General features: G+C 39.4%; 1 protein-coding gene across 3 annotated transcripts in view; it reads left to right on the top strand.

Annotated features, from left to right (window-relative positions):
* Positions 1-14,836, top strand: part of usp6nl (USP6 N-terminal like) — a 97,306-nt gene that overhangs the window by 58,737 nt on the left and 23,733 nt on the right. For all 3 annotated transcript variants that reach the window (XM_044343537.1, XM_044343539.1, XM_044343536.1), the window contains 2 exons: positions 4,227-4,300; positions 13,521-13,600. In XM_044343537.1, coding sequence (XP_044199472.1) covers positions 4,227-4,300; positions 13,521-13,600 — 154 coding nt within the window. The remainder of the gene's footprint in view (positions 1-4,226; positions 4,301-13,520; positions 13,601-14,836) is intronic.

The following is a 14,836-nucleotide window of genomic DNA, read 5'->3' as shown; positions in this document are numbered from 1 at the left end:
GCTACAGGTTATTGCCGCCCTTAAGCAAAAACATCCTGTAAACTTTAAGTCAAATAGGGGGGTCTTCTTCTACAATTGTCTAATAAACCCTCGGGGACCCACGACAAGTGCGACCAGAGCTCTCGGCCACAAATAAAAACATACACACACACACACACACACACAATCTCCGTCACGGCTGCCAATGTGATCCTTGAAGCATGAAAAGGGGTTTAATTGCATTTAGCTTAAGTCAGGCCACTGTGGAATACTAATATGGCTGTAAGGGGTTCAGATTTAAGGCTAAGCTTCAGTGCAAAGAAAAGGCTGAATCCCATTTCCTCCCCGATTCCTCTCTGCCTCTCACTATGGGAACCACAGGGCCTCCTGGGGTGGAATTCCCAGCAGAAAAAGGCTTTACTGTATTTGTTTATTTGCCCCAGACAGTTTGCCCTGTTGTGTACGGACTGCCCCCCCCCCCCCCCCTTCCCTCCATCCCGCCCCCGACCCCCCAGGCATCTTCTCCCGCTGTGTGTGCTCTGGGCAGCCCACAGCGACATGCCTTTCACTGACACACACCATCCTGTCATAAAAATGCCAAGTGGCTCAATAAGGAGAATGTTTGTTTCGGAGTATGTTGGAATTCCAGTCAAGCCGTCCCTCCTGTCGAAACCCCAGAGACCCGGAGAGGAAGTTGGAGAATGACTGGAGTCAAATACTTCCTGCAAATTGGCAAAAAAGAAAGGAATTATGGACATTGCATAACTGCTTGGACTCGACTGATGGAGGGTTTTGAAGGCCAAAGAAAGACATTTGAGGATAAAGTTATTCATAGTTGATAGTTAGTCCCAGTATCATCTTTAAAAGTTCAACATCAGAGGACATTTAATGTTTCTCAAACTAAAAATATTTGCAGTCTGACAGATTCTGGATTTTTCCATGAAGTAGGAGGAGATTTTTTTGCGATTTTGAACAGTTAAAACTGAACTCATCATGTTTAAAATTAAAAGATTTTCTGTTTTGTGGCCAATCTGGATCCACGTAGCAACTAATGCTCTAAATGTTAGATGCAAAAAGTTAGTTACACTGACAAGCCAAATGTTACATAGCAATGTTAAAATGCTAGCGTCATATTTTCCTATATGTAGTGTTAAAATGATAAAGGTGTTAAAGGACGGGTTCACAGTTTTTCTAGTGTGTCTTAAAACAACAGTCATACTGGATATTAAAAGATCCTTCAAATGTGCTTTCAATGTAAGTGATGGAGACCAAAATCCACATTTTGTGCAAAAATGCATTTAAAAGTCTCTGTGAAGCTTATGATATGAGGCTTCATCAGTCTGAGTTAGTCACATCAAGTGGATATCTGACACATTTACAGTCTTTTTAGCATCAAATTCCCTCTTTGTGTTTCCCTGTTGAGCTGCAGTGGAAGTATAGTAACAAAAAGACTTTGGTACTAAAAAGACTGTAACGTTGAAAGATATCTACTTGATTTGAAGCTTCATATTAGCTTCAGATAAACTTTTAAATACATTTTTGCACAGAAGGAGGACTGTGGATTTTGTCCTCCATCACTTCCATTGTAAGGTCATTATGAAGGGATCCTCTGATGGTCAGTATGAACAGGAGGAATGATTACAGCAAGAAAAACAGGTTTCAATCTTAAATGTTCATTTAGGCTCCTGACTGTTGTTTTAAGAAAGACTCGTCCTTTAATGGTAGATTTCAAAAAAGCGCCCCTATACAAGACAGAAACTCAAGATTATGTAATAGTGCATTACTTTAAGTGTTGCTAATCTCCTCACAAATTTGCATTAATCAAATGACCAAAAAGTCAGATTTTGCCCTGATGTTAGTCCATGTCAGTATGTTGTACAGCAGGTCAAAGATGAACCAGGAGGTCTGTCTGTTTACTGTGATGGAGACAGTTTGTGGAATAATTTTGCTTTGTTTTCTTTTCCAAAAGAGTTTTTTGTGATGTCGTCATGTTCTCAGATCTCAGCAGTTAACTCTGTCAGTACAAAGGTATCATAAATGATATAAAATGTGGTCAAACCTGCAAAAATAAGATCAAACTTGTGATAAAATGGAATTATCTGTATCCCATTCTATTAGTAAAGAATAATGACAGATGTGTGCTGATGCAGGATGTCATACAGCTGTCGATAAACCTCAATTTTCAAATATGAGTAAAATTTCCATCAGGATTCTACTGTTTTTGTAGCATATTTGGATGTTTATCACTATATTTCCGCCATAAAGAGTCTTGTTCAGCCAGCTGCCTGCAGACTGTTTCTCCCTGTGTTCAGGTATGATTCATCGTACGCCTCCATTACTACGTGCCACACACTCTATTCAACATAAACACAACATGACCCTACTTAATGGAGTGTGTGCCAGCTTTGTTAACACACATCCGATGTTTTGGAGCCTCCCATGGATGGCTGAATCAGGAAGTGTGTGTGTGTGTGTGTGTGTGTGTGTGTATTTGTGTGTGTGTGTATTTGTGTGTATTTGTGTGTCTGTGTGAGCGGCGGCGTGTGACAGATCTCTTCCAATAATAAACACAGAGACAGTTTGGAAACTATTGTTGGAAACGCTCGTTTACAATCGCGACTTACACGGAAAGGTGAGAAGTGTCTTCTCGGTGCGTTTGTGTATGTGTGTGTAGTCTAGCAACAGTCGTAAACACATCTACACTCGCGCGTTGTGACGCGTAGGCTCGGCAAACACAGAAAACCTTTCTCTGCCTCGGTGACGTCTCGCTGTCACAGCAGCTGTTAGTTTAAAGGAGCTGCTCTCATTAGCCTCCTTCATAAAGACACACACACACATTATTCTCCCAGGCTGAGGTCAGGCTGCAGTGAAGTGTTCCTGCGTGCCCGGTTTGAAGAGTATGTGTTCAGAAATGTGTGTGTGTGTGTGTGTGTGTGTTCACGTCTGCTCTTGGCACAATGAGGGAGAGATGAATTAACACAAAGCATGTCTGTGATGACAGAGTAATCTAATATGTGCAGCAAGGTTGATTTTAGCAAGGAGCTACAACAATTTAACACCTCATAAAACTTACAGATGGTCTATTAAAGGAGAAGACAATCCTGCAACAGTCGGCGTTCTGTGTATCCTCACCGTGAATATTTAGTTAAAAAGGTTCTGCAAGTTATCATTTTCTTACATTTGAGGTAAAGTCAGTGGTTGTTACAGTTGTTTTGAGTCATTTTTTAAGAAGAAATTATAAAATTTTCCTGTTTCAGCTTCTTAAATATGAATATTTTTTGGTTTCTTTAGTTTTCTATGACAGTAAACTGAATATCTTTGGATTGTGGACTGTTGGTCGGGACAAAACAAGACATTTATGGTTGTATCTTGGTCTTTGTTTGTCATTTTTTGACATTTTGTTGACCAAAAGACATCGATTTATTGAGAAAATAATCAGTAATGAAGATAACTGTTAGTTGCAGCTCTGGTTTCAGCACTTTGCTCCAGTGTTAAATGTCTTGACACTATTGGACGTATTTACATTAAATCTAATGGACACATTGATGGTCCTCAGATCATAAATTATAATAATTTTGGTGATTCCTTGATGTTTCCTCTAGTGCCACCAACTGTTAAAAAATTCCACTTTTCCAACACAAAAATTCATTACACAATACATCTAAAACAAATGACATTAATGCTAACATAGCATGCTAACATGCTAACATGGCTTAGTCCAAAATGATTCCCCCACTTATTCTAGCTTGCTCCATAGTGATGTTTACCATCACAGACAGGTTTTCTGTGTCTGTTAATGCCAATTCTCACATCCAAGAAAGGCTAAGAATTGCATTATGGGGTTTTTTGTAATAAATAGTTAACATGCAAAGATGCTATACTGTGCATACATTTTACTTTAAATCCCAACACTCAAATAAAATGTTGGAAAGTCACTAGTAAGTGCACAAGGTAGCAACTAGTGCACTAAATGGTAAATGCAAAATGTTATGTAGCATGTTAAAATGCTGGTGTTAGCATGCTAATATAAACATGTAGTAGGACATCCTGGTACTTTTGGCATCAGACTTAACTTGATTTAACTTGTCTTGACTTTGTGTAAAAGCCCAGAATCATTTCTACAAACACTGAGAGTCTTGTCGCAGTTTATTGAGCGCAGCTACACAGCTGTTAAAATTTATATTGTACAGTAACTTTTTAAGACTCATTCCCTTTCTCTCTCTCTCTCTCTTCTGTTTGTTCTCCAGCGTCTGATACCGAGCAGGATGCGGCGGTGAAACTTGACCAGGAGCGGGCTGAGATAGTCGCCAAATATGACAAGGTACCGTATGAACTCCCTCCTTCATCCTGAAAACAGTTTTTACTTCCGATTGTTTTTTTTTCTTTTCGGTCATGAAGAGCCAAATTCCAGTCGCTCAGTCCTGCTGAGACTTTACCAAACTTAATAACACTGTGGTGAAATCCTGCTATAAATCTCTGCCTTATTGCCCGTGAAACACAATAATAACAGCATGCGGCATCCAGGATCTGCTACTCTGTATTTTGAATAGTTCAATGAATTTACCAAGGCTGTGATTACTGTGTAAAAGCTTCATTACTGATGCCATATTCTCAGCAAAAACCCTGTGACAGCCAACAGAAATTAACAAGTAAATTAAGCGGTTTGCAGTCAGCGAGCCACCCTGATGATCCGGACTGTAAAGCAGCTGTGTTAAAAAAGACAAAAATCTCTCCGGCCAAACTGCAGCTTTCAGAGAACAGGAAGGAAAAAGACGTGAATGGTTATTCATTAAACTAAATGGCGGGGTTCATGTGATGTCATGGGCAGGGGGTGATTATATTGGCTCAGATCCAGAGGTGGTAGTTTATTTAACACTCAGCTGTGGCAAAGTTCCTTCTTCCAGTATTGTTTTCCAGCAAAAACTCAATCTTGGCTCATCACAGTTACAGGATATTGATATTTGTGTATACTGGCAGCTCATTATTGGTTTATAACCTGCAGATTTATTCATATTTGATTCTTTTTTTAAAGGGACACTCTGTTTAATAATGTCTTCTCTGGTTTATCAGTATAGATTTTTAATAAAAAGCCAGTTTTATACACTGTAACAGTGCAGTTTGAAAGATGTGAGCATTTACCAGTCATGGATGGTTTAATACAATACACTAACAGGTTGCATTATGGGAATTGTAGGAGCTTGATCCCCAACTAGGAACTAAAAATCACAGGATATCTCAACCTCTGCTGCATCAATTCTGACCGTTCTTTTTTAAAAATTTGTCTTGAAAGTCCCCCAACTTTATGGAAACACTTAATTAATAAGTAAATAATAACACTTAATTGGTGGAGTGCACCTTTAATGGGTTTTATTCTTCATGCAGTATTGTTTTCCAGAAAAAACTGATATATGAGCAGGCTGTTATTAGCCTATCAGAGGTGTAAATGTTCACTGGGCTCTTATCTTTTTTTATTAATGTCTAGTTTCTATTCTGGTCTTTACTTTGATTCATAAACAGGTGTTCATGAGTGCTGCTGTTTGGAGTAAAAGATGTGTTCAATGACTCTGTACTGATCACACATTATAGGCGGTGAAATTGAAAACAGATGGAGCAACTTCAGGCTTTAGTCTGCTTGTCCGGCGAACCATTAGCTCGCCCGACTCAAAGGTCTCTGCTATGTAATCCTCCTCCAAAAAATGTTCACTGCAAACCCTGAAGTCTTTAGCGCCGCTGGCCAGCGCAGCAGTAAGCTACTGTTCTCCGTTTCAGTGGCAGTTTTATGAAAATGGACTATTTTGAGCTTTGAGTAGCAGGAGTAACACACTAGTGGCCTCTTTTTTGTCTTTTTCTGTCATGTAGCTCCCCAGTTTCTACCTCTCACTGTCTCTACTGTTGTATCTGTTGAACTGACCCAACCCTGTGATGTCACAGTACTGCAATATGGCGGCGCCCCTTGCCACGAAAGATATAACGCGGTTTCTCTTTTTATATGTTTATATATTTGTCGTGTTTGCTATATAATTGTTGATTAGAGTGGAAATCCATTAGTAGGGCTTCATATCCACTTTAATGTCTTGTTTTTTTATTGAGATGTATCTGATGTATTAATCAGGATAAAAGGAATGTCGTTAAAATGTAACTTTCAGCCATCAGCCCTGAAACTCTGCAAGTTTCTGTCTTCTAGTATCTATAAATTAACTTCTGTGTAGCGAATCTAGACAATAACTCTTCATAGTTTCCCTGCTCTGTGTGTGTGTGTGTGTGTGTGTGTGTGTGTGTGTTGATGTGCTGTACGTTTCTTGAGTGACACCTCTATTTCACAGCCTGGCGGTATCAGTCAGACCAGCCCACCACGCTCGGTTTGTAAATTAGTCTTTTTAATTTAGTCCAGCAGGCTGCATAATCAAGCTGCCTCATTAAGAGTGAAGAGACCATGGAGAGAGGAGATGATGGAGGCGTGTGTGTATTTTTTTTGTGTGTGTGTTAGTGTCTTGAGTGTTTTGGCGAGGCGAAATGAGGCACAATCGGAGCTAAATCAGTGTCATTGTCACCGTCTAGGATGGGAGGAGTTTAATGGAGTCGGTTATCACGCCGCCACACTCCTGCGACCACACACACACACACACACACACGCCGCTCGTCGTTTCACACCAGCCAGCGTTCATTTGTGGATATTAAAAATGATTTCTTGTCTTTGTAGAGTGGGCAGCAATGAAGAGTTTAGTTTCCAAAGGACATATCCACTCAGGCTTGACTGCTGTCTGTTGTTTTTTGGGTTTTTTTTTACAGCTGGCATTGACGCTGATATTTTTGGATCGAGGCCACTGATAGCAGATATTTAGAGCCAATATTGAATTTACAACATCTTTAGGCGTTGTTGGGATCAGACCAAAATGTCACATTCAAATCTATTCATGTTCAGGTCTTCACATTGACGCCTAATTTAAAGTTTAGTAATTCTTTGCTATAATGTCTTGTTCTGTTTGGGTTTTTTTTAGCCATGCTAGCGACATGGCTCCTAGGGATGTCACTTTGGTTCAGACTGAAATATCACAACAACTATTGGATGGATTAACATGTAATTTGGTTTAGATATTCATGTCTGGTCATAATTTAAATTAGTCTAATACTTTAACCCACATTAACTCATTTTCTTGGCCACCTAAGGGCAGCAGAAACAAGTAGTGAACACAACAAGTTGATATGTTGAACTTGTTAGCAAACAGTCGTTTATTTCCACATCCAGCTGTTACGGAGCAACATTATCATTCATTTAGAGTCGTGTTTCTGTCCACCTGGTGAATGTAAGTCCAATATTCACTCTCTTTTAGCTCTGTTTTTGCTCTCTACCAACTCCTGAGGGAAATATCTGGCTCTTTAGCTGCTAAATGCTCCACTATGTTCACCAGCTAGTCTACAGCTAACTGTGTCTGTTTGGTGCTGAGCAGGTAGTGTACAGTGGCTTTTTAGAGCTTTTTCTCTGAAAACGACCCTATGAGAGTGAACCAAAACAGTAAAGTTGCAGCCGGACAGATAAACAATGAACTGAAACTTGCTATAAAGCTCCGTAAAGCCAACAGGAGCTGCAGAGTCACTAATAATTCTCTGTAGGTTCATCACTACGAGCTACAACCAACATATTACACACTGACAGCTATTATAAAAAAATATTAATTATAGCCACTTTAAGGTTATGACCAAATATCTGCTAAACTAATAACTTTCCCAGCAGCTGCAGCTGTACTTTGTGTTTAGTGCTAATTATCAAATGTTAGCATACTAACAAACTAAGGTGTTTAACATCGTAAACACTGCCTGCCAAACATTAGCATAGTAGCATTAAAATGTATTTAATTTTAGACTTTTTTCAAACCTTTAACTCTTTGTAATCTTTAATAATTTTAGTAGTTTGTGTTGCTGTTTTATGCTAGAAAACATTTTCTTCAATATAAGTAAAGATATTATTAATGTTTGAATGAATGAATTCTACTCTAAGTCATGTTTGTCATATTAGAAGTGGCAGACAGTGTATAAATAGTATAAATATATAAAAATTTTAAAAAGTGATATCCAGTATTGGCTTTATATAACTGTCAAAACCTAAATGCATTTGCAAACATGCACTCTTTGACTCACTGGTATCATAAATTTAAAATGACTTACGGTTCTTAATATTTTATGATTAAACCTAGATGTTCTAGATTTTGATGTATTTCATGATGGAAAAAAGTTTGCAGTGACGCTTCTCCAAAAAAATGTTGAAGCAGTTTGGAAATTGTCAGATTTTCTGCTCTGAGTTTGACATCAGTGAGAGTTTATTTATTGATAGGAATCAGCACCTGTGTAGAAATGCTGATCGGTGGCTTTGAAAGGAAAGAAACACGTCGATGAAGTGTGCAGTCAATCACAATTCTGGCGACACACAATCATAGAAGGCATGACGGAGCGAGTCGGGTTGTGCTTTAATATTAACCTGAAATTGATTTTTAAGCAGAGTGAGAAATGATAAATGTGTCAGCTGCGATGATGAGGTGTGGATAAAACACTCAGGGTCTTTTGATTCAGCCGAGACGTGTGTGTGTTGGAGTTATTTATTTAACTGTGTGAGTGAGAGGAGGAGGAGGAGGTGGGTGAAGACAGAGGGAAGAAGATGGATTTAGAAATTATTCACCTCAACATCTGGTTGTCAGACTGACCTGTGAAACCACCGACAGGCTTTCTGTCTCCATCTGTTGCTTTATGAAGAATATTTTTAAGACATTCTGGGTCGTTCGTATTGGAGAGCGGCTAGAATGTCAAGTAGCTCTTCTGCTTTTGTGGTATTAAAAAACAACTCGACTTCAGACTTCAGTCAGACCAAAAAATGTTTTCTTTTTAGATTTTCCAGCACATGAAAAAACTGAAATCTGGCTAAACTTGTGGAATTCATATCCAACCCCCTTGATCCAAGTTACCCATTGATATGCAAAAAGGGTAATGGGTAATGGGAGCTTAGTTATTTATATATATATATATATATATATATATATATATATATATATATATATATATATATATATATATATATATTAGATATACAGTATTTAAAATTAAGCTAAATTAAACAGGTTTAATCTCCATACAATTCATCAGAAGCTCCTCCATGCTTTCAGAAATAAGAATAAAGAAGTAATCAATTTTCATATATAATTCAAAATTTTCTCCATTATTTTTGCATTTTACTGAGAAGTATAAATAATAGTCATCATATAATTTGGAATTAAAGGAATCAATAAACACTACTGATCCACTTTTACTGTAATTGCTTTGTAATTGTTCACAATAAAGAATAAATGGCTGCAACTTAAAGATCCCCCCCCCCCCCCCCAGACATGTATTAAGGCATAAAAATATGAGTCTACTCCTTCTCCCTCATTAAACATTACAGAATCAATAAATATGCAAATATTGTTCATTTCAGAAGTTTAAGTCTACTTTCAAGTTTCTATATCACACTTGTATAAGTTGAATTTTGGATCACGACTGGCTTCAAAACTAGAAAACAGCCTTCAAACTGTGCACGTACATCGTTCTGCAGAGTGAAACTCAAACATTCAACTGTAGATTCAAGAAGGAAAAACATACATACATAATTTATTTGAGTAGACGGGGGACTTTTAAGTAGTTGTATCAAGCAGACAAAGCTTCAAAACAACTTCAAAAAAATGACAACACTCAAGCCAAGACAGCAAATGCCTGGCATGGTCGATCATGCTTGAAATGGTCTGTTCACCTAAATCACAAAAAAAAACCAACAACCATATTCTCTCTCTATCCTCTAGTAGCGTTTAGCCATGCAGAACGTTTTCTGCCTCCACCCCAGTACAACTGATGTAAATAGACTTTTGTTTGTGGTTGTGTTAATTTATCAGCTGTTTCTAGTTTTGACCCGAAATCAAGAGTTTTAGTCATATTGAGTCAATTTCATCCCATCTGTTTTCAGTTGACTAAAACTCTGGAAAGACCAAATGTCTTTGTCTTACTCAAAGAAAAACACTTAACAAATTAGTTGAAGAATGGGCATTTTAGTCGAGGGTTCGAATCCACCCGATTTAACACTTTTAAAGGAACGGGGATGAAAATTAGCTGCAACTTGACAAGTTGTAAGATCAGGGATGCTGCTTTTTCAAAAATATGGAGAGGGTGTCTGGTCTGATGTCTGGGTTTAAGTCATACATCCAGACATTGAACACACAGAAAAAACATACATACACAAAAGTTTAATTTCAAAAACAATATTATACAGATGATTTTGTGAAAGCGTTTGTTTCCAGAAGTCGGTTTCATCTCCTCAGCCTCTTACCTTCTTTAGAGAAAAGACGTCATTAATGAATGTATTTAATCATAGTTTCTCTTAACGGCATAACCACACATCGACACAACAAAAGTTGGTGCTATCCGACTAGAAACACCCATGGATGTATGATAAGAGCTGGATACCGGACTAAAAACGGCGCCCATTCAGTCCTAAAGGAATTGCATGCCTGGCGCATACACGAAAAAAAGTTTCTAGCTTCCAGGTTTGCTTCCGTGTTGTGCGGCCCACTGAATATGTGCAGTAGTGTTTCCCCCGCTGGCCCCGCCCGCAAGCTCCCGCTCGGCCCATAGACTTTAAATTATGATGACATCATGGATGTTTAAATCGTTTTTCTCGGCTTGAAGAAAGTTTTACAAATATAAAACCTCCATGAATCAAAAGTTCATAATAGAAAGAGTCATAATTGATGTTGTTTGCAGTTCGAGGCGTCCTGTCAACGGTTTTACAGGCGTCTCTTTTACAATGGTGCTCTATGGGGAAAATCCTTTTTTGGGCCACAGGGGGATTTTTTGTTGCAATACCGTGAGGGGCCACTGGGAAAAATTGGCTGCAAGGCTGAGTGGCGACGCCCTATCCATCTCTTATTATACATCCATGGAAACACCCTGCAGATATTAGCTCTCCAACTAATAAGACAGCTAGCCGCCTCCGTCAACTACACCACATTTCACAACAAAACACCCCCACAATGACAAGTCGCCCACTCCCGAACACACACAGCTAAAACTACATTATTTCCTCAACAAAGGAGCAGAAAACAAGCTCCAGAGTGATAGCAGAACATAGCGTACCCCCGTTTGTTTTTCCTGTTGGTAGTCCAACGGTCGCTATAAGCACACATTTCATGACAAAACTGCAGCTCGTTGCTCGCTGACCACAGCTCACTGAGCCTACCGGTGTTTAGGAAAAAGTTTGCGACTCACAACGTAACAACGTCAGAGATCTTTTATGTAATTATACGAAGTGTAAGCATCAATAGTTGAGCACATGCACGAGCCGAAAGACGTTGACTGCAGTTCACTTAACGGCCACCAGTGTCGCTAATGAGAAGGAATAACTGAGTCGTACGTATAGAACCTTTAAGTCGCCATGAAGGTAAAACACTTCAGTCCTCAAGGGGGCGATAAAGTTGGCAACTCAAAACAAAGCATTTACATACTTTTCTACGGTATGGTTTGACTCTCTCTCAACTTTTTGTCCTCTATTCGTCCACTCCTTCTTTGATATTCTCTCCGTGTTCTGTATAATCCTTCCTCACACACTCTACTTGTGGGTTTTCCATCGGCCCATGATGGTGAATTAACTAGAACCAGTTTTTTGGAGGCCTGTAGTCAGACGGTGACGCAGGTGGGAGTCTGGATGTTCATTTCACACCTGTTAATAGCTGCTCTCTCTCTCTCACACACACACACACACACAATGTTCCTCAGTGTCTCATAAACACACACTCACTCACGCCGATGCACTTTCTCAAGGGCGCCAGAGTCGTGGCTCCCCTCGTAATCTAGCAGCCAATCAAAACATGATTCCCTGCCCCCGAAGAACGTGGGCGGCATGTAATTTGGAGCTCAATCAGGAGCCACTGTTGAGTTTATTCCAGTACACAACCAGCAGCCATCAGACAAACTGCAGGGCTGCAAAGGAAGATCACCTTCATTGTCGATTCATCTCAGTTATTTTTCAGATAAATCATTTAATCTGTGAAATATCAGAAAATTGTGAAAAATGACCCAGTTCCCCAAAGTCCAAGGTGACGTCTTAAAATTGTTTACGTCTGATGAGCAAAACTCATTCCAGCCTATAAAAGTAATAAAGTTAAATCTAATTTTATTGCATTTTTACACACTTTTATCCCCCATTCACACTATTATTATACTTTTCTTGCTTAAACATTGTTATCGTGTGTTGTTGAGTGCTTTATGTATATATTCTCATCATCAAATTAATATAAAATTAAGATTTTTGGTATTGTTTTCTTCAGTTTTATACCTTTTGAGGACTGTTGTATTGACATTAATCCTCATTCCTGCAGATGTGTCGTCATTTTCATCTGTCGTCCTTTGGCTGGATGTTAAATTACCCGTTAAAAACACCAATAAAACAGGCACTATTTAAGAGAAGACTGACAAAACATGGAAGCAGGTAAACAAAGAAGTAAAAGCTAAAAAAAAAAAAAAAAAGTCAAGCGGCACACGTAGCGGGATGTAAACAGTGTCGGCACTGCAGCGATTTATTGAACCTCTATAAAGTCTTTGGGACTTGTGAGAGCCTGATTAAAAACAGAACGGTGAAAACTGAAGCAGCAGAGGCTGAAATATTCTCACTTCTAGTCTCTAATAGAGGGTCAAACTCCAGAAACACTGGATCCTACATTTCCCATCATGCAAATCCAGAGCATCTTTCATTGAGAGCCTCTCTCGCTGGTGAAATGCCCTCATCTCAAGATGTTGACCCTGATGACATCACCACAGTACTACTTGTATTTCCTTTGTATAATCTGTATAACTAGTCTATAACATGTCCTGTATTTATATCTTTATGTTTCTATTCTTTTCATTTTGGTCTTTTTCTTCTTAAAGCTTCTTCAAATTGCTTTTGTGTATGAAATGAAGCTTTACAAATAAACCTGCCTTGCCTCGCCTACGGTATGACATCATCAGACATTATGAAGCTCCCTCGAGCCTCAAAAGACATTTTTTTTCTCATGTGAAGATTATGACGCACCGTGTGATCAAAGCTGATTCACCTGAGACCTGCGGCAACAGAACAGGACTCTACACGGATCCAGTCAGGCGTCATGTAATCTAGTCGGGTCCTGGGTTTAATCTGTTTCATTTCATTTAAACTTTTTTGTTGAAATCTCTTTTTTTAAGAAGAAGAAACATTTATAATCAGACAACCAGCAAACAGAAGCAACACTACTAAGGCCAGACAACCACAATCAACAAATAATTCATAAAAACAGTCAGAAAAAACATCTGATAATGAAGTTTTGTAGTTAATTTCATTTAAAAGGTGAATAATACTTGAAAGCAGGTACTGGAAGTCACGTAAAGTCCTCTAGTAAGGAGGCTGGAACTATTAAATGTTTAGCTTGATCAATAGAAAGTGCTCCAGTATGCACATATATTTCATTTATTTTGATTGTGACTCATGATGTTTCCTTCTCTCCTCCTGGTTCCAGGGGAAAGAGGCCACCGTGGAGCCGTGGGAGGACACCAACTTCCACCTGTACAAAGTCATCGACCGCTTCGGCTTCGTCCAGTAAGGCCACACACACGCACACACACACAGAGAAAATAAACATCACAGTCTGTTATTATCTCCAATAACTAAATTAATAACCTTGAAAGTCCAGTTTGAACAGCAGAACCACTCTGAAGGGAAAAAAAGGGGGAAAATGAGAGGCTGTAAAGACGAGCGTTGCTGAGAGAAGAGCGTGTCTGTGGCTTCGGTCGGGAGGCTGTGAGGCTCTTAAACAGCACTGTGCAGCAGTGTTATTTATATATGTATATATAGGCTGGCACATGCGGGCAGGAAACAGCCTGGTTAGCCACAATCACAGGGCATCAGTGTTGGGATAGGAGCGCTACGATCCAGACCGCAGGCGGGCACACACACACTGTGAGATGGTTGGGAGAGATGTTGGAAGGAAGAAACCTCTGGCTTACATGATAGCTTCAGACAGGAGGGACGGACGTATCCTGAGGTGAAGGTCGCTGGACTGGGCAGAGGAGGAGTACGAGGCCCAGGGACGATGCTTCAGGCCGGGCAGCAGAAATGAGAAAAGACGACTAGAGCTGGATGTAGTTTGTAGATGTTAAACTTTCAGCACAGACACCAAAGAAGAACCTCTTTTGATACTTTAGTTTGAAAAATAGAGATATCTTTTCCCTCCAAAACCCATTTTTTCATTAAACAAAATAAGCCAAAGTAGAAGAAAACGGAATAAAAGTGAACTATCTGATCAAAGAACAAGCAAACAAATATTTGTAAAGATTATAAAGATATTTGAGGCTAACTCTTGGACTTGGACACACTCTCACTTGAATCTTTTGAGGTTTGATTCTCACCTGGAGGCTCGACCGCTTCGGTCTGTGGCGGCTTCAGAAGCCGTGCGGACTGACACATCAGAACAAGAACAGACGGACACTTAAAAGGGAACTCCGCTGATTTTGCACATCAAAGCGTGAGTCCAGGTGTCGGCGAGACCGACCGCGTGTGTGGAGAAAACTGTTTGTGTCTCTAGAGGGAGCTGTGTGTAAAATCTGCCTCAGGTGATGAACACATTACCTGCTACTAGTATTGTGTACTGTACAGGGAATCGACTCGAGTTGCATTGTGGGTAATGTAAGCGCCAGGTTTTGACAAGGCAGAAGAATGTTTGGATTAAAAAAACTGTCCATCATGAGTTTCTGATTTTTTTAAAAATTTATTTTAATATTAGTTTTCTCTGGACTCAAAATCCTGAGAGTCGGGTTCTTTTGGACCAGAGAACTG

The sequence above is a fragment of the Thunnus albacares genome, chromosome 23 (genome assembly GCF_914725855.1).
Source record: "Thunnus albacares chromosome 23, fThuAlb1.1, whole genome shotgun sequence".
Classification (NCBI taxonomy): domain Eukaryota; kingdom Metazoa; phylum Chordata; class Actinopteri; order Scombriformes; family Scombridae; genus Thunnus; species Thunnus albacares.
This window is presented reverse-complemented; position numbering and strand designations above follow the sequence as displayed.